This window comes from Oncorhynchus keta, chromosome 23 (assembly GCF_023373465.1).
Source record: "Oncorhynchus keta strain PuntledgeMale-10-30-2019 chromosome 23, Oket_V2, whole genome shotgun sequence".
Lineage (NCBI taxonomy): Eukaryota > Metazoa > Chordata > Actinopteri > Salmoniformes > Salmonidae > Oncorhynchus > Oncorhynchus keta.
In genome coordinates, this window is record NC_068443.1 from 5,067,952 (window position 1) to 5,086,345 (window position 18,394).

The window sequence follows — 18,394 nt, forward strand, 5'->3', positions numbered from 1 at the left end:
CAACAATGCAGTTTTAAAAAAAAATAGAGTTAAGAAAATATTCACCTAAAATGAACTAAAGTAAAACATTTAAAAGCAACACAATAAAATAACAATAGATATATATATATATACTTTTTTTTTTTTTTTTACCTTTATGTAACTAGCAAGTCAGTTAAGAACAAATTCTTATTTTACAATGACCGGCCAAAACCGGACGATGCTGGGGCAATTGTGCGCCGCCCTATGGGACTCCCAATCACTGCCGGATGTGATGCAGTCTGGATATATACAGGGGGTATCGATACCGAGTCAATGTGCAGTGGTACAGGTTAGTCGAGATAATTTGTACATATAGGTAGCGGTAAAGTGACCGCATAGAAAATGAACGGTGTGTAGCAGCAGTGTAAATATAAAGGTGGGGGGTTATAAATGCAAATCATTCAGGTTTGATTAATTGTTCAGCAGTCTTGTGGCTTGGATGTAAAAGCTGTTAATTAAGGAGCCTTTTGGACCTAGACCTGGTGCTCGGTACCGCTTCCTGTGAGGTAGCAGAGAGAACAGTCTATGACTTTGGTGACTGGAGTCTTTGACAATTTCTTGGGCCTTCCTCTGACATCGCCTAGTAGGTCCTGGATGGCAGGAAGCTTGACCCCAGTGATGTACAATACGCACTACCCTCTGCCTTGTGGCCGAGCAGTTGCCATACCAGGCTGTGATGCAACCCGTCAGGATGCTCTCGATGGTGCAGCTGTAGAAGATTTTGAGGATCTGAGGACCCATGCCACATCTCTTCAGTCACCTGATGGGGAATAGGTTTTGTCGTGCCCTCTTCACGACTGTCTTGGTGTGCTTGTACCATGTTAGTTTGTTGGTGTTGAGGACGCCAAGGAACTTGAAGCTCTCATCCTGTTCCACTACAGCCACGTCAATGAGAATGGGGGCGTGCTCGGTCCTCCTTTTCCTGTAGTCAACAATCATCTCCTTTGTCTTGATCACATTGAGGGAGAGGTTGTTGTCCTTGTACCACACGGTCAGGTCTCTGACCTCCTCCCTGTAGGCTGTCTCGTTGTTGTCGGAGATCAGGCCTACCATTGTTGTGTCATCAGCTAACTTAATGATGGTGTTGGAGTCGTGCCTGGCCGTGCAGTCATGAGTGAACAGGGGGTACAGGAGGGGACTGAGCAAGCACTCCTGAGGGGCCCCCGTGTTGAGGATCAGCATGGCGGATGTGTTACTACCTACCCTTACTACCTGGGAGCGGCCCGTCAGGAAGTCCAGGATCCAGTTGCAGAGGGAGCTGTTTCGTCCCAGGGTCCTTAGCTTAGTGATGAGCTTTGAGGGCACTATAGTGTTGAACGCTGAGCTCAGTGGTAATAAGTTAATACCTTAAATGTCTCAAATTGGAAAACTTTAAATCTCATAACAAAGAAATGTCACAATATAATGGCCATACTGGAGCAAATGGAATGGCATCAAATACTTGCAAACCACATGTTTGATGTATTTGATACCATTCCACTGATTCCACTCCAGTCATTACCACAAGCCTGTCCTCCCAAATTAAGGTCCCACCAACCTCCTGTGGTAAATTGTATAATGTTGATTTGCTTGTGTCGTTTTGAAACTCCCAAGCAGATTTATAGTGAAACTAAATTATTTTTGGGCACAACATTTAGATGTAAAAAAAAAAAGAGTTGTATAACGAGGGAACGGACCGTGCAGAATGGTTACATTCCTTCTAACTGTTCTTCTTTAAAAAAAATCCTGTTTCTACATGTGCTGAATCATGCTTGCTGACTGTGGGACAGCAGAGTTAAACATTAATTGACCTTGCATGAAGGCTTCTCTGACAAAGCACCTTCTTTCTGAAGCTCCTCAAGCAGATCATTTCTTTGCTTCTTGAACATGGCTGATTTTGGCGAGATCCTGAGATCCATTGGAGATTTTGGATTATTCCAGAAGATCATACTATTGGGACTATGCTTCCCGAATCTTGTCCTGCCTTTCCACCTGGCCAGTTTGATTTTCATCCAGTCAGACCCTGAGCGCCACTGTAACACTGACTGGATACTTAGAGCTGGTTCCAATCTGAGCAGTGAGGAACAGCTGAATCTGACCGTGCCCCGGCAGGAGGATGGAACCTTCAGTAGGTGCCTGATGTTTACCCCTGTAGACTGGGACATTGACATCATCAGGGAGCATGGACTCAATCAGACCACTGACTGCCAGAATGGATGGGTGTACAACAATATAGTGTATGAAGCCACCATAGTCACTGATGTAAGTAGGAATAGATGAGTGTTTCTTACTAAACATATATTGTCATGTCATTAATGAGCTTGTATGTTATCAGATTTTATTTTGTTGCAGTTTGATCTTGTCTGTGGCAAAGCTAACGTTGTCGGACTTGCACAAACTGTGTTCATGGCCGGCATTCTTCTTGGTTCACTCTTGTTTGGACCTTTTGCTGAATCGTAAGCACACTTGAAGTTGTGAATAACATGTCCTATACTTCTTGGTTTCTGTCTTTCTCTTTGTAAAAAAAACCCACCACCAAACATAAACAAGTAAATCAAGAGGAACATTCATCAAACCTTAAAAAGGAGGTTTCAACCAGTTTTAACCAACACAGTTCTCACCTTTTCTCTTCCAGATTTGGTCGCCAACGAGCAACTCAGATACCCATGGTTATTATGCTCCTTTTTACTGTAACGACAGGCTTGTCTCCAAACTTTTATTTGTATATGGCATCCCAGTTTGTAGTAGGGATCGCATATGGTGGATTTCGAATCAACTGCATTGTATTAGGTAAAGTGATGTCCATTTCAAATAGACAATGCTCTATAATAAAATGTAAAACAGAACATGAGATAACAGAACTCAGTCAATGATTTGTCAGTCAGCCGGTCATATTAAGTTGTTTACCATTACTTCATGTTCCTTCCACACAGCAACTGAATGGGTCGGAGTGACAAAACGTTCTTATGCGTCTTGTTTGAGTCAGACGTTCGGTGGAGTTGGCCAGTGCATCCTTGCTGGCATGATCTTCTTCATCCGAGACTGGAGACTTGCCCAGTTTGTCATGGCTGTACCAGTAGCAGTGGTCGCAGTGTACATATGGTGTGTCCACGTGTCGTCTTGGACCAATATTAAAACTATTGAAACTGATGAAGACCTTAGGGACATTACAAAGCCAATCGGAAGCACCACAAATTGACACAATTCTTACGAGCATTACAGCACCCAAACTGAATATGAATGATTATCAGTATTAATTATAATTGTAAAATTGTCTGCCTGTTCTGTTTTTCCAGGTTTATTCCTGAATCAGCCAGGTGGTTATTGGATCAGGGGAAAACAGAGGAAGCTAAGAAGTTGATACTCAGGGTAGCAGCCATCAACAAACGCACAGTTCCAGATACCATTCTAGAGAAGGTAAAGTGCATGATTTAGGAATTTGTTTAACCTCTTAAGTCGACCCCTTACTTCTTCGAACATTCTGTTAAAAATCGCGCAACATTTCAGCGCCCTGCTGCTCATGCCAGGAATATAGTATATGCATATGATTAGTATGTGTGGATAGAAAACACTCAGACGTTTATAAAACTGGTTAAATCACGGCTGTGACTATAACAGAACGTGCGTTTCATCGAAAAGTGCAGGAAAATCTGATCACTGAAAATGGAAAAATATATCCACGCGCGACTTGAACCCATTGATAAAGGTGAACCACATTTAATGGGACTGAGGTTGCAATTCCTACAGCTTCCACACGATGTCAACAGTCTTGTCATTTGCCTAGGCTTGGTTTCTTGGTCAAACGAAGAAGAGACAGCCCATTTCTTCAGGTCTCTGACCGGATATTTTGGTTGAGATTTACCTGGACATTATTTCCAGACGTACAGCTATAGAATACACATCGCCTCGTGATCAATTTGATCGCTTATTAACGTTTACTAATACCTAAAGTTGCATTACAAAAGTATTTCGAAGTGTTTTGTGAAAGTTTATCGTCGACTTTTTTAATTTAAAAAAATGACGCTACGTTATAAGACGCTATTTTTTTTCGTTGATCACACAGTCTTCATAGATCGATATCTAGGCTATATATGGACCGATTTAATCGAAAAAAAAGACCCAATAGTGATTATGGGACATCTAGGAGTGCCAACAAAGAAGATGGTCAAAGGTAATGAATGTTTTATATTTTATTTGTGCGCTTTGTGTAGCGCCGACTATGCTAATTATTTTGTTTACGTCCCCTGCGGGTCTTTTGGGGTGTTACATGCTATCAGATAATAGCTTCTCATGCTTTCACCGAAAAGCATTTTAAAAATCTGACTTGTTGCCTGGATTCATAATGAGTGTAGCTTTAATTCAATACCCTGCATGTGTATTTTAATGAACGTTTGAGTTTTAACGAGTGCTATTAGCATTTAGCGTAGTGCATTTGCATTTCCAGATGGCTAGATGGGACGCCTGCGTGTCAGGTAGGAGCAAGAGGTTAAAGGCCAGGGAGCTGGCCAGCAATTGTTTGCCAGTGCTGTGAAAAGATTGAATTTGAAGAATTTATCTGCATGTGTTAGTTTGCTAGCTAGCCAGACAGTTTTAGAGGAAATAAAACATACATTTTTCAATTTAGCTGCCAATATGCCAACATTCCATTCAGACAATTTAGTGAATCCACAAGCATTCACTGGCTGAAATCAGTTGCAACAAGTACTGATATTTGATCATATAATAGCACTCAGAACTTTCCAACAACACTAAAATTTAGACATTTATTGTAAGGGTTTTCCTCCTCCTCTTCATCTGAGGAGGAGAAGTGAGAAGGATCGGAGGACCAATGCGCAGCGTGGTAAGTGTCCATGGTTGTTTATTTAAAAAACATAAACTGATCACTATGAATACAAAACAATAAAGGTGATCAAACTGAACCAGTACCGTGTGGCGACAAACACAGACACGGAAACAATCACCCACAAAACAACAGTGAGACCCAGACTACCTAAGTATGGTTCTCAATCAGAGACAACTAACGACACCTGCCTCTGATTGAGAACCATACTAGGCCGAACACAGAAAACCAACCTAGACACACAAAACATAGAATGCTCACCCAACTCATGTCCTGACCAACTAAAACAAACAAATAACACAAGAACTAGGTTCAGAACGAGACATTTATGGTCTGTTTATATATATGTATTTTAGAGGCTATTTATACAGACAATTGTCATAAAACTTGTATAAACTGTATTTGCAATTATATGGCAATATTTTAGGTTGACAATAGATTACACAACTTCTGATATCACATGCCTCACTTGGCTGCTTTCGCTGCATATCATGTAGAAGTTGTCCCCTTTCAGGTTTAGAAGAAGTGACCGCTAAATGCTAACTCCCGTTTGCATAAGCTGGTTAGCATAGCTAGCATTCAGAAATCAGTGGTGGTAGTCCAAGTCGTTTTAAACTGTAACGCAGTTGTTTGGGAATGATGACATGAACGTGTTGGGGTTGACATGCGTACAAGAAACAATAGCCTAAATGTAGGCACATTTTGCTGGTGGTCAATGAGGCAACTCGGGATGACAATTCCATTGTTTTGCTCGAGTTTGATTGACCTCTTAACTGTATCTATGACTGCTGTTTTCAACCCATTCTGGAACTTTGAAGGTTTATGACATAGGCTCTCTAGTAATTTAAAGGATCTCTATGGCAAAGTGTGACACTTGAATCTTTGGAAGCAGAGATTCAAGTGTCTATAATTATTCATTTCTGTAAAAGATAACTCTATTCCAGATAGCTGAGAAGAAAGTTGTTCAGAAGGGAGGCATACTCATTCTCATCAGATCTCCTGTACTTAGAAAATACTTCTTAACTATTACTCTTGCATGGTAAGTTCTTTAATAACTCTCAAAAACTTAATATCTCATATTGGTCAACTTTCAGCCCATACTAAGTCTCATCATGACAAACAAATGTGATGTCTGTTTTTGTGTGTCTCTCTGAAATCCCAGGTTCTCGTTAAACCTCTCCTACTACTGTCTGTCCTTGAACGTTGGAAACTTTGGCCTGGACATCTTCTTTACACAGCTCATGTTCGGACTCACAGAGATACCAGGTCATATACTCTGCATCTTTATACTGGAATATTTGGGGAGGAAGATATCCTTAATGTCCACCCTTCTGACTGGCGGAATCACATGTTTCCTAATCCTGGCTGTTCCACAAGGTAAATAAAGTTCAAACAGGAATAGATTGACATTGTTTTATCATTTAGTAGATGCTCTTATCCCGAGCGAGTTGCAATTCCCTCATCATAGTAATTATCAGAAAAGATAAGTATTTTTATTTGTATTTTTAACTCATTAGGAAATTGGGGCACCACGGGAAAAGTTTAACGAGTCATTATCTCTCGACTTAAACTCTTAAGATATACAGATATCTCTGACATCCAATAACAGTCACTTATTAATCATTATTACCTCATCAGTCTCATTCTGAACAGGCACTTATTAATCATTATTACCTCATCAGTCTCATTCTGAACAGTCACATATTAATCAGCATTACCCCATATCAGTCTCATTCTGAACAGTCACTTATGAATTATTATTACCTCGTCAGTCTCAATCTAAACAGTCAATTATTAATTATTATTACCTCATCAGTCTCATTCTGAACGTCGCAAGAACCCTAGCCTTTATTGATGAAACATCAATACATAAATTGGCTTAATTATTTATTTACTAACTAACGAACTAAATAATAACACAGAATACACATACATGAGATAAAAGTCCCTAGTGGACTGACACGATATGACGGCTTGTTACACAATGGAAAGGGGGTGGGGAAAGAAAGAGAGGGAGAGACAAGGAGAGTCAACTTATCATACATACATTTGGAACCTACGCTCACAGTAACCATAATACTTAGCACCCTAACCACCGCTCATTCGGATTAGAAATGTAATATATATTTACACGTAGCTGTCTTTCTCTGTCGTCTCTATTGAAACCAATCGATCCATCTACGGGTAGTGGCTCGATATAAGGCTCTGGTTGTACACCAGAGATCACAATGTCCTTCTTAGTTGTAGAGTTTCTCTGGTCTTGGAGTGTTTGTTTGGTAAATTCTTCAGAAGTACCAACGGTTGTGTCAGAGGGATTCTTCCTTCCCACCTCGTGTCTTTAGGACACTTTTCACATGCACAGCTGCAGACTGTGAATGTTTCTGGTCTCCTAGATGAGGTTATCTTCTTCTGTAGAGATTGAGAGTGAGTTTCACCATTTCAAACGTCTGGACTACCGTCCCATGTTTCTGGTCTATAGAGTTTAAATAATTTCATAACATTCAGCTCACGCTGTATGTCAGGCTGGTCTGTAGAGTTCAAAACCATTTTCAGTCATGTAGCCACCACTCCACGCTGTATGGTCTCAGTACATCGTTTCTAACCATTTCAAGGTGTGGACCTTGGCCTCACATCTTTTAGGTCTATATGTTATTTCTTACAGAGTCCTTTTAAGCACTCTGACCAAAGGGGGCATTTGATCATGCTGACACGAACTCTGAGCTCACTTGGGCGTGGCTACTGACTGGGCACAAGTTCATATGAAAAACAATTATCTAATTTAGAAGGCTAAAATCACATTGCTATCTTCACAAAAGTATTCTCATATTTAATCATGTATTTTATATCACATTTAGATGTAAACTTGATACAAAGGACGCATACACTTTCCGAGTTACAGTTAATTTGTCATACCATTCTTAATGACATCACAAAATAATAATCCATATGACAGGATTATTCTTTAGATCCCCATAGACCATTCTTAATATTCTTACCTCATGAATATTGTTCCAAATTTCATTCAAAGGAATTTATATTCCAATACTGCAGGGCAAGAAAGAGAAAGTTTCTGTTAACTATTTATGACCTGCTGTTAAGTCATTAAACCGGAGTCTGGCTATCTGTCAGCCATGTGCCAAGTTGATCTGGCACTTTTAATCCTCATCAAGGAGAGACTCATGACACTACATTGTAGAATAATAGTGAAGACATCAAAACTGTGAAATAACACATATGGAATCAAGTAGTAACCAAAACAATTGTTAAACAAATCAAAATACATTTTAGATTTTAGATTCTACACAGTAGCCACCTTTTACCTTGATGACAGATTTGCACACTCCATGTGACACTACAGCTGACTACCTGATAGTGGAATTTCTAAATTCCTATATGTTTTATAGCCTAAATCAATTTCACACTCTCTCTAGTATCATTAATGAGGTGTAAGTTCATTAATTATGCATGAAGTAGATCGAGACCAGTCTTAAAAGCCAGGTAAGAGCGTTTAATTCCAGAGAGTACTGCCACATACACATATTTCCACAGGTTATAAACTGAAAATGACGTCAGCGTTTTCCAAACGTTCTATCTATTTCACAAGTAGAGGGGCCCTCTAGCTCTCGAGCCTTCGCGTTATCAGCACGAAGTCAAGGCCAGTCAGTATTAATCAACATTCTAGACAATCTGGAGATGGGCCGTTTCCTCCACCTGGAGATTTGTACAACTGAATGAACTAAGGAACAGACCTTCATTGTTACTAAACTCCTGACTACATTATATACAATTGGGAATGGGAGCAAGAGAGAAAATTCACATGTACAGTACATTATAGCATTTGGACTAGTCAGTTCTGATTGGAATGTATACATAATTAGTCATTTCAACCATAATTTCCTCTAACACTACCTCATGAAGCTAGTTGAGAGAATGCCAAGAGTGCGCAAAGCTGTCATCAGGGTAAAGGGTGGCTACTTTAAAGATTCTCAAATATAAAATACATTTTCATTAGTACAACACTTTTTACTACATGATTCCATATGTGTTATTTAATAGTTGTTATGTCTTCACTATTACAATATTCTACTAAGTAGAAAATAGTAAATGTAAAGAAAAATTCTGGAATGAGTAGGTGTGTCCAAACTTTAGATATAAAATGTGTCCAAACTGTAGATTTCAAATCTACCGAGGCAGTGGACTGATCATACAGAGATGAGGAAACATGTTGATGTGCAGGATGTTAATTCTATTTTAGACAACGCCGTTGCTATTACTGCTCTTGCTGCTGCGGGCAGGTTTTTCATGAACAATGCTGGATCCATTTGCAACGTCTATCTTCAGGAGCTGTTTCCCACCTCTGTTAGGTAAGATATATATATTTATATATACATGTATACAGACCCCTTCACTTTTTTTGTGAGGGGTCAGCCTTACTCTAAACTTGATTTTTTTAAAAAAATCAATCATCAATCTATACACAATACTCAATAATGACTAAGCAAAAAAATGTATATATATACCGTACTTACATAAGTATTCAGACCCTTTGCTTTGAGACTCAAAATTTAACTTAGGTGCATCCTGTCTCCATTGATCATCCTTGAGATGTTTCTACATCTGGATTGGAGTCCACCTGGGGTAAATTCAATTGATTGGACATGATTTGGAAAGGCACAAACCTGTCTATATATGGCCGACAGTGCAAAAACCAAGCCATGAGGTTGAAAGAATTGTACGCAGAGCTCCGAGACACAGGATTGTGTTGAGGCACAGATCTGGGGAAGGGCACCCAAAAAATGTATGCAGCATTGAAGGTCCCCATGAACACAGTGGATTCCATCATTCTTAAATGGAAGGAGTTTGGAACCACCAACACTCTACCTAGAGCTGGCATCCTGGCTAAACTGAGCAATAGGGGGAGAAGGGCCTTGGTCAGGGAAGTGACCAATAACCCGTTGGTCACTCTGACAGAGCTCCAGAGTACCTCTGTGGAGATGGGAGAACCTTCCAGAAGGATAACCATCTCTGCAGCAGTCTACCAATCAGGTGTTTATGGTATTGTGGCCAGATGGAAGACACTCCTCAGTAAAAGGCACATGACAGCCCACTTGGAGTTTGCCAAAAGAAACATAAAGGACTCTCAGACCATGAGAAACAAGATTCAATGATCTGTTGAAACCAAGATTGACCTCTTTGGCCTGAATGTCAAACATCATATCTGGAGGAAACCAGGCACCGCTCATCATCTGGCTGTGGGGATGTTTTTCAGCTGCAGGTACTGGGAGACTAGTAAGGATCGAGGGAAAGAGCAAAGTACAGAGAGATCCTTGATGAAAACCTGCTCCAGAGCAGGTTTTCTTTCCACCAGGACAATGACCCTAAGCACACAGCCAAGACAACGCAGGAGTGGCTTCGTTACAAGTCTCTGAATGTCCTTGAGTGGCCCAGCCAGAGCCCGGACTTGAACCCTATCAAACATCTCTGGAGAGACCTGAAAAAAGGTGTGCAGCAACTTTCCCCGTCCTACATGACAGAGTTTGAGAGGATTTGCAGAGAAGAATGAGAGACTCTCCCCAAATACTAGCTTTTACTATCATAGCCAAGAAGACTCAACGCTGTCATCTCTGCCCAAGTACTGAGTAAAGGGTCTGAATACTTATGTAAATATGATATTTTCTATTTATTTATTTTTTGTCAAATCTTGTTTTCCCTTTTTCATTACGGGGTATTGTGTATAGATTAATGAGGGGGAAAACTGTTTAATCAATTCTAGAAGAAGGCTGTAACGTAACAACACGTGGAAAAAGTTAAGGTGTCTGAATACTTTCCGAATGCATACACATGTATGTGTGTGTGTGTGTGTGTGTGTGTGTGTGTGTGTGTGTGTGTGTGTGTGTGTGTGTGTGTGTGTGTGTGTGAAGGGTGCTGTACTGCAGCGCCAGCTGTGCCATCAGAGTCCCTGGGTTCGCGCCCAGGCTCTGTCGTAACCGGCCGCGACCGGGAGGTCCGTGGGGCGATGCACAATTAGCCTAGCGTCGTCCGGGTTAGGGAGGGCTTGGTCGGTAGGGATGTCCTTGTCTCATCGCGCACCAGCGACTCCTGTGGCGGGCCGGGCGCAGTGCGCGCTAACCAAGGTTGCCAGGTGCACAGTGTTTCCTCCGACACATTGGTGCGGCTGGGTTCCGGGTTGGATGCGCGCTGTGTTAAGAAGCAGTACGGCTGGTTGGGTTGTGTATCGGAGGACGCATGACTATCAACCTTCGTCTCTCCCGAGCCCGTACGGGAGTTGTAGCGATGAGACAAGATAGTAGCTACTACAACAATTGGATACCACGAAATTGGGGAGAAAAAGGGGTAAAATTCAACAACAAAAAAATATATATATATATTTATCTTATATATACATGTACATATATGTCTTATTTTACATGGTTTAATAACCCTTAACATTAATAACCCTTAACATGAATAACCCTTAACATTAATAACCCTTAACATTAATAACCCTTAACATTAATAGCCCTTAACATTAATAACCCTTAACATTAATAACCCTTAACATTAATAACCCTTAATGTATCACATCCTTTGCTCCTTCATTCAGACAAACGGCCACAGGCTTGGGCTCAATAGCGATCAGAATTGCTGGAATACTGTCACCAATGCTCAACATATTGGCCGCATACCATTGGTCTATCCCCACGATCGTGTTCAGCAGCCTGTCATTGGTTGGTGGGGCTCTGGTCTTTCTGCTTCCTGAGACCAGGAGGACAGAACTACCTGACTCTACAGATGAGGCCGAGGGGAAGAGGTAGGTGGTACCAGAGGGTATGTGAGGAAAGATGCACATACATAAGACTTGGCCGATCGTTTTTCGCATTTGTAGGAATGTTGTGGAACTATAAGAGGGCATTCGTTCATATATGAGGCAGATGGAGAATCTAAATAAGTTACAAAGAAGTTGTTTAAGGATGTATAACTTTTTGTTGTCTTTTGAAGCTTGGTGTCATTGATATCTCCTTTTTCCTGTAGAAATGTGACTATCGCCATGAAAATAGACAAAGGCTGCAAAGTGGATGATTACGACTCTGAAAAATCTACCAAACTATAAAGTCATGTTTATGTAAGTCTTTTTTCTGGGTAAATTTATTTTCAAGTTTGTAAGACAGTTGGCTGGTGCATGGTTGTTGTAACATCAAGGTTTTGAATTTGATTCCTGGATGGGCCACATAACTTGCTGTTTTTAACTTTGGCTTATAGAATTAAAAAAAAAAATACTTTACTCTTTTTGTAACTCTTTTCACTAGCTAAATGGATCAGAAACATACGATAAAAGTGTCTACTAAATGAACATTATTATTATTATATTTTAATTTAAATACATTTGCAGTGCATCACGGAATCTAAAGATATTTAGACCTTTAATCACATTTGTATACAAAAACAGACTATCACCTATGTTACCCAATGAATCTGTAAATATTGTTACGAAACCACCGAGTCAGCCTACTGCTAACTTTACTGTCGCAGTGTCCAGGAGTCCTATAGGTCTGGCTAAATAATATATATCCTGATTGAATGTGTGCATTTATGTGAGAAGTAAAAGTCTGCAGATCAGGTGTTGAATGAATGTTCCCCAGGAGATAGCTAACTCTGGATACAGGGCCAGCTCCTGATTGACTTCTTGGTCGGCCAGCCCAAGTAGTTTAGTTGTTTTCACAATGGTTGGTGACAAAAAATAAACATATTCAAAATAAATGTAAAAAATTGGAGGGGGGACAAAACGAAGGATTTAACCAACCAAACACGGGAAGTCCCGTCAGACCCAAGAGGCCACATTCAAGCCTCACTGAAGTGTCTGCCAGTCACTGATTGCCCAGAGCTGGTCATCTTCTCATCAAGCGTTGATATTTCAATCAGCTGTGTAAAGCCAAGGCAACCAATCAAAATGTGTACCCCTTTTGGTCCCCAGGACCAGGATTGAGAAACACTACAATAATCTACCCATTTATTCTATAACAAAATTGTTTTCAGATAACTTTTTAAAAATTTGCTACATGTCACATGAAATTGCCGTACTGTCTACTTGTCGGGTTGCCAAGATTGTTTACAAGAAATAGCTTCTTCTTTCTTTTTTATTTATAAACCGGTAACTTTGTCATGTAATTTCATTCTTTCTTTCTGTCATGTCAAACTAAAAATTATTATATTCAGAGGTCCAAGTCATCCTTGCTGTTCCACAATAATGTTTTTTTATCTGACTGAATAAAACCCAAAGGGCATTCCTACTGTCACATGGAGGTGACTTTATGTCCCACTTTATTCATCTACACTTCTAAGAAGGCACCTGCCAAGAGATAAGTGAGGTTTATAGTATCTGTAAAGAATCATCAGTCGACCGGTAACAACATCATTACTCATCCGTACTGTGGAGAACCCCCATCACAGTCACCCTCTCCGGCCCCGGGACACTCTCACAAAACACTCTGTGACTTCTAACCCCATGTAGAAGGTGCTCCTCCCCCGCTGGTACCTAGCACACAGAGGGGTTGTAAAGGCACTAGCCAAACCCAGTGGTTTCTTGTTGCCAGGGGACCTTACCACAAGTGGATCACAGGCAGGTCATCTAGGATCTCTGATCCTCCTCCCAGTCTTCAGCAAGCAATGGCAGAGTGAGGAGTTCTCTCAGAAACCTCTGCCCTGCACACCAACAACTGGGCCACAACCAATGGACCTTTCTCTTACAGCCTTGGACACTCACAACCAATGTACGTTTTAGTGTGTAACTGACCTATGAAAGTGGACTCTGGACAGGCACCTTATGTCTAGTTATACCTTACGCATGTTCAGGAATTCACATTTAAATTCTCAACGCCACTTGTCCATGGGGCAAAGATTGGGGACATTGCCCTGTGCAGGGTGCCGTCTTTCGAATGGGACGTTAAACGGGTGTCCTGACTCTCTGTGATCACTAAAGATCCCATGGCACTTATTGTTAGAGTAGTGTTGTCAACTTAGCTGGTAAAATAATGGTTAAATAAAAATACAACACACTAGGCCGACAGTATCTAAGTCACGGATTTGAACTATACTAATTATTTTCCTTTGCGTGGGAAGGATTATCTCACTCTTGTAAAGAACTTCACAGCAAAACATTCAGATTGGGGGTTTGTTACGTTGTATAACTAACGGGATCTAATGGTGCAGAATGGTTATATTCCTCGTTCTTCTTAAACTGTTCTTCTTAAAAAGTAAAGTTTCCACACATTCTGAATCATGTCTGCTGAAAGACTGTGGGACAGAAGAGTTTAACATGAATTTATCTTGCATAAAGGCTTCTCTGTGACAAAGCACCTTCTTTCTGGAGCTACTCAAGCAGTAATTTCTTGATTCTTGAACATGGCTGATTTTGGAGAGATCCTGAGGACCATTTTAGTTTGATCTTGTCTGTGACAATGTTAAGGTGGTTAAAAAGTTTCACAAACAGTGTATATTGCTGGTATTCTTGTTCAGGTCTTTTGCTGAATCGTAAGTACACCTGAAGATCCCTTTTAGTCGGTCACTCGGTGTAACATACTATGATGAGTCAACCAATCATATTCACCTAAAGACAACTGAAATCACACCCAGCGGGCCAATGGATGCAGAGTCAACCCTCGGAAACCCCGCCTTCTTGGCTATAATAGCGTGGGCTCACATTTATTTCCTCAATTGTTCGCTCTTCAGTTCACCTGAAGGAAGAACGTGTCACGCAATTTACAACCCTTTCAAGCACACAAAGACCATGAGATTCGACTCCGATGTAGGTGTCTCTTAGTGGGGAGTGACTACTCGTCCCCCTAGATGTTGAGAGTGTTGGGTCTTTATATCATTTTTAGGTGTTAACTAAATGCCTACCACTTCTACTCTACTTGTGTAGCCAGTGCTTCCTTGCTTGAGTAGTTCAAAAAGGCTAACCAGCGAAGTTGGCTAACCAGCGAAGTCCGACCATGCCCTAGGCCATGTGGTTTCACCACAAAAATATAAGTTACTCGCGAGTTCTGTCCTGTTTGCCTGGGGTGGATACACTTTCAGGAGGCTTTGGCTCGGACCAGTTTGCGTCACCATTGTCTCCGGCTGGATTCGACTTCCATTGAGGAAAGGTATTTTCCTCCTGTCCCTGCAGCGGTGAAGCGTAACATACCCGTTTAACCTGTTACTCCTACCCCCTACTTTTTCGAACATTCTGTTAAAAATCGCGCAACATTTCAGCGCCCTGCTGCTCATGCCAGGAATATAGTATATGCATATGATTAGTATGTGTGGATAGAAAACACTCAGACGTTTATAAAACTGGTTAAATCACGGCTGTGACTATAACAGAACGTGCGTTTCATCGAAAAGCGCAGGAAAATCTGATCACTGAAAATGGAAATATATATCCATCCGCCACTTCAACCCATTGATAAAGACGAACCACAATAAATGGGGCTGAGGTTGCAATACCTACAGCTTCCACACGATGTCAACAGTCTTGTCATTTGCCTAGGCTTTGTTTCTTGGTCAAACGAAGAAGAGACAAGCCATTTGTTCAAGTCTCCGACCGGATATTTTGGTTGAGATTTACCCGGACATTATTTCCAGACGGACAGCTAAAGAATATACATCGCCTCGTGATCAAGTTGGTCGCTTATTAGCGTGTACTAATACCTAAAGTTGCATTACAAAAGTATTTCGAAGTGTTTTTTGAAAGTTTATCGTCAACTTTTTTTATTTTAAAAAATGACGTTACGTTATAAGATGCTATTTTTTTCAGTTTATCACACAGTCTTCATAGATCGATATCTAGGGTATATATGGACCGATTTAATCGGAAAAAAAGACCCAATAGTGATTATGGGACATCTAGGAGTGCCAACAAAGAAGATGGTCAAAGGTAATTAATGTTTTATATTTTATTTGTGCGGTTTGTGTTGCGACGACTATGCTAATTATTTTGTTTACGTCCCCTGCGGGTCTTTTGGGGTGTTACATGCTATCAGATAATAGCTTCTCATGCTTTCGCCGAAAAGCATTTTAAAAATCGGACTTGTTGCCTGGATTCACAACGAGTGTAGCTTTAATTCAATACCCTGCATGTGTATTTTAATGAACGTTTGAGTTTTAACTAGTACTATTAGCATTTAGCGTAGTGCATTTGCATTTCCAGATGTCTAGATGGGACGCCTGCGTGTCAGGTAGGAGCAGGAGGTTAAAGATTTCTACAATTAGCTAAATGCAACCTGGGATTCCCCTCATTCAGCCCGGTTGGTGCTACTGGGTTATGGCGAGTTCATGAATGTAAAGGGTATGGAGGAAGCAGGGCTCATTTGCACCCCACCGATAGATGAAAAGCTAGCGAGTTACTTAGATCCAGAGGCTAACTAACAAGGGGGCAGATCCTAGCACTGTGCTTCCGAATACACTACCCGGCGGATCAGCTGAACAAAGTGTACCAGGCTGAGTATGTGGTGGACCGGTCATTGAATGTGGTCACAATACGACAAAACCTATCATTTTGATTTACTGCAGTAGCTGAATGAGACCGTGGAGTCGACAAAACCAGTTTAAGAGCTTCTCGATAAAGTCCGTGCTACGGTTGATTTTGTGGTGGGTCTGTCCCGCTGTACTATCCTGGCTGTGCTGAAAAATATGGGGGCAACGGTTGACGTTGTCCCGTATTCATGAGAGGGACAGGCAGATGTATTTGAATGAGCAAGTTTCGCCAAATACCATTGTTTGGCTCGGCTATCAAGTCCTTACAGACCCGTTTCAAGGAGAAACAGAAACAGAATGCAGCTCTACACTTTCACCTTCACGGGGGAGGCTCGGCAGTTCCCGAGGCATGAAGGACAAGGGTTCAGGCCAGAGGCGGGTTGCCTCGGGCCAGGAAGTGGCTTCGAGTTTTTAACTGTTGTCATGACGCTGGCCTGGGGGTAGGCTTATGACAGTCATAAATACATCTCCCCCTTTTTTCCTCTCTCTACCCTACTGATGTGACTCTTGAAAATCCCTTGGTTTACATAGAGATTCTGGGAACATCAGAAGGTGGGGGGAAATGAACCATATTTTGGTAATCCAACCAGTTGAACATATGTGTTGGTACTTAATGAATATGATGTCAGTTCGGTTGTCATCTGAGACATTCTCATCAATGATAGGATGACATAAACTGTACAGTGGAAAGTCTACACATTATAGTTATCAGATTCACATGGAATTGTTGTGCGATTTAAATGTTTGGATATTAAATTATTTCTGAGGGGATGAAATGTGATTTTAGCTTCAAAAATGTGCGAATTTGGTTTTCATGAGTGAATTAGGCCCAACTCAGTGGCTCGCCCACGTGAAGAGACATTGGTTTTCAACTATGAAACACACCCTCTTCTCCCTTCCTATATAAAGCCTTGACGACAATATAACTTCCTGCTATTTTTTTTTAGGTTATTTTTGTGCATTATTACATTGCCTACAGAATGCAAAATTGCCTGGACCATGGCTGGCAAGTGAGCTGTGTCACATATGCCTAAAGTAACAGGCGGGTGTGGTATGAAAAGCTACAAGGCAGGAGGGGGATGAAGAAATCAGTCCCATGCAGACCTCTACTTCAGTCTGCTGTGCAATAGACACTGAGAGAAAAATTCACCTTTCAACATGACAATAACCTACAACACAAGTCTAAATCTAAGCTGGTGTTGTTTACCAAAAAGACAGTGAATATTCCTAAATGGCTAACTTACAGTTTTGACGAAAGCCCCTACTCTATCAAGTTTCCAAGATAAGTGACTTTCAAAGTACAGAAATCATCACCCCAATACAGAGATGATTTCAATATTTTGAAAGTTACATATCTTGAAAACGTTCCTTCCAACAGGACAATGACCCTAAGCACATTACATTTACATTACATTTAAGTCATTTAGCAGACGCTCTTATCCAGAGCGACTTACAAATTGGTGCATACACCTTATGACATCCAGTGGAACAGCCACTTGCATCTAAATCTTTTTTTTGGGAGAAGGATTACTTACCCTTACTTACCCTATCCTAGGTAGGCCAAGGCAATGCAGGAGTGACTTTGGGATAAGTCTCTCAATGTCCTTGAGTGACCCAACCAAATGGAAATAAGCTGTTAAGCTTTATTATGTTATCCTTGATGATTTTCTTAAATTGTATGTGGAGGCATCACCAGTTGGAGGTCCCTTATGTATGGATTTGACAAATTGTCAAATAAACACAATCAAGCCTGAACTTGAACCTGATTTAACATCTCTGGAGAGACCTGAAAATAGCTGTGCAGTGACGCTCGCCAGAAACCCCAAATACAGTTGTGCCAAGCTTGTAGCGTCATACCCAAGAAGAATCGAGGCTTCAATGTGTAACTCAAAAGTTTGGACACACCTACTCATTCCAGGGGTTTTCTTAATTTTTTACTATTTTACTATAAAGAATGCCAAGTGTGTGACAGCTTTGCACACTCCAGGTGACTACCTCATGAAGCTGGTTGTGAGAATTCCAAGAGTGTGAAGAATCTCA

General features: G+C 40.9%; 1 protein-coding gene across 1 annotated transcript; it reads left to right on the plus strand.

The window, feature by feature from the left end:
* Positions 1-1,887: 1,887 nt before the first annotated feature.
* slc22a13a (solute carrier family 22 member 13a) lies at positions 1,888-13,125 on the plus strand. The gene is made up of 10 exons (XM_035756882.2): positions 1,888-2,262; positions 2,353-2,456; positions 2,636-2,790; positions 2,934-3,102; positions 3,297-3,417; positions 5,785-5,879; positions 6,003-6,217; positions 9,096-9,204; positions 11,445-11,651; positions 11,873-13,125. Exons 1-10 carry the CDS (start codon positions 1,888-1,890, stop codon positions 11,949-11,951), a joined length of 1,629 nt encoding a protein of 542 aa, XP_035612775.2. The 3' UTR covers positions 11,952-13,125.
* The last annotated feature ends 5,269 nt before the right edge of the window (positions 13,126-18,394 follow it).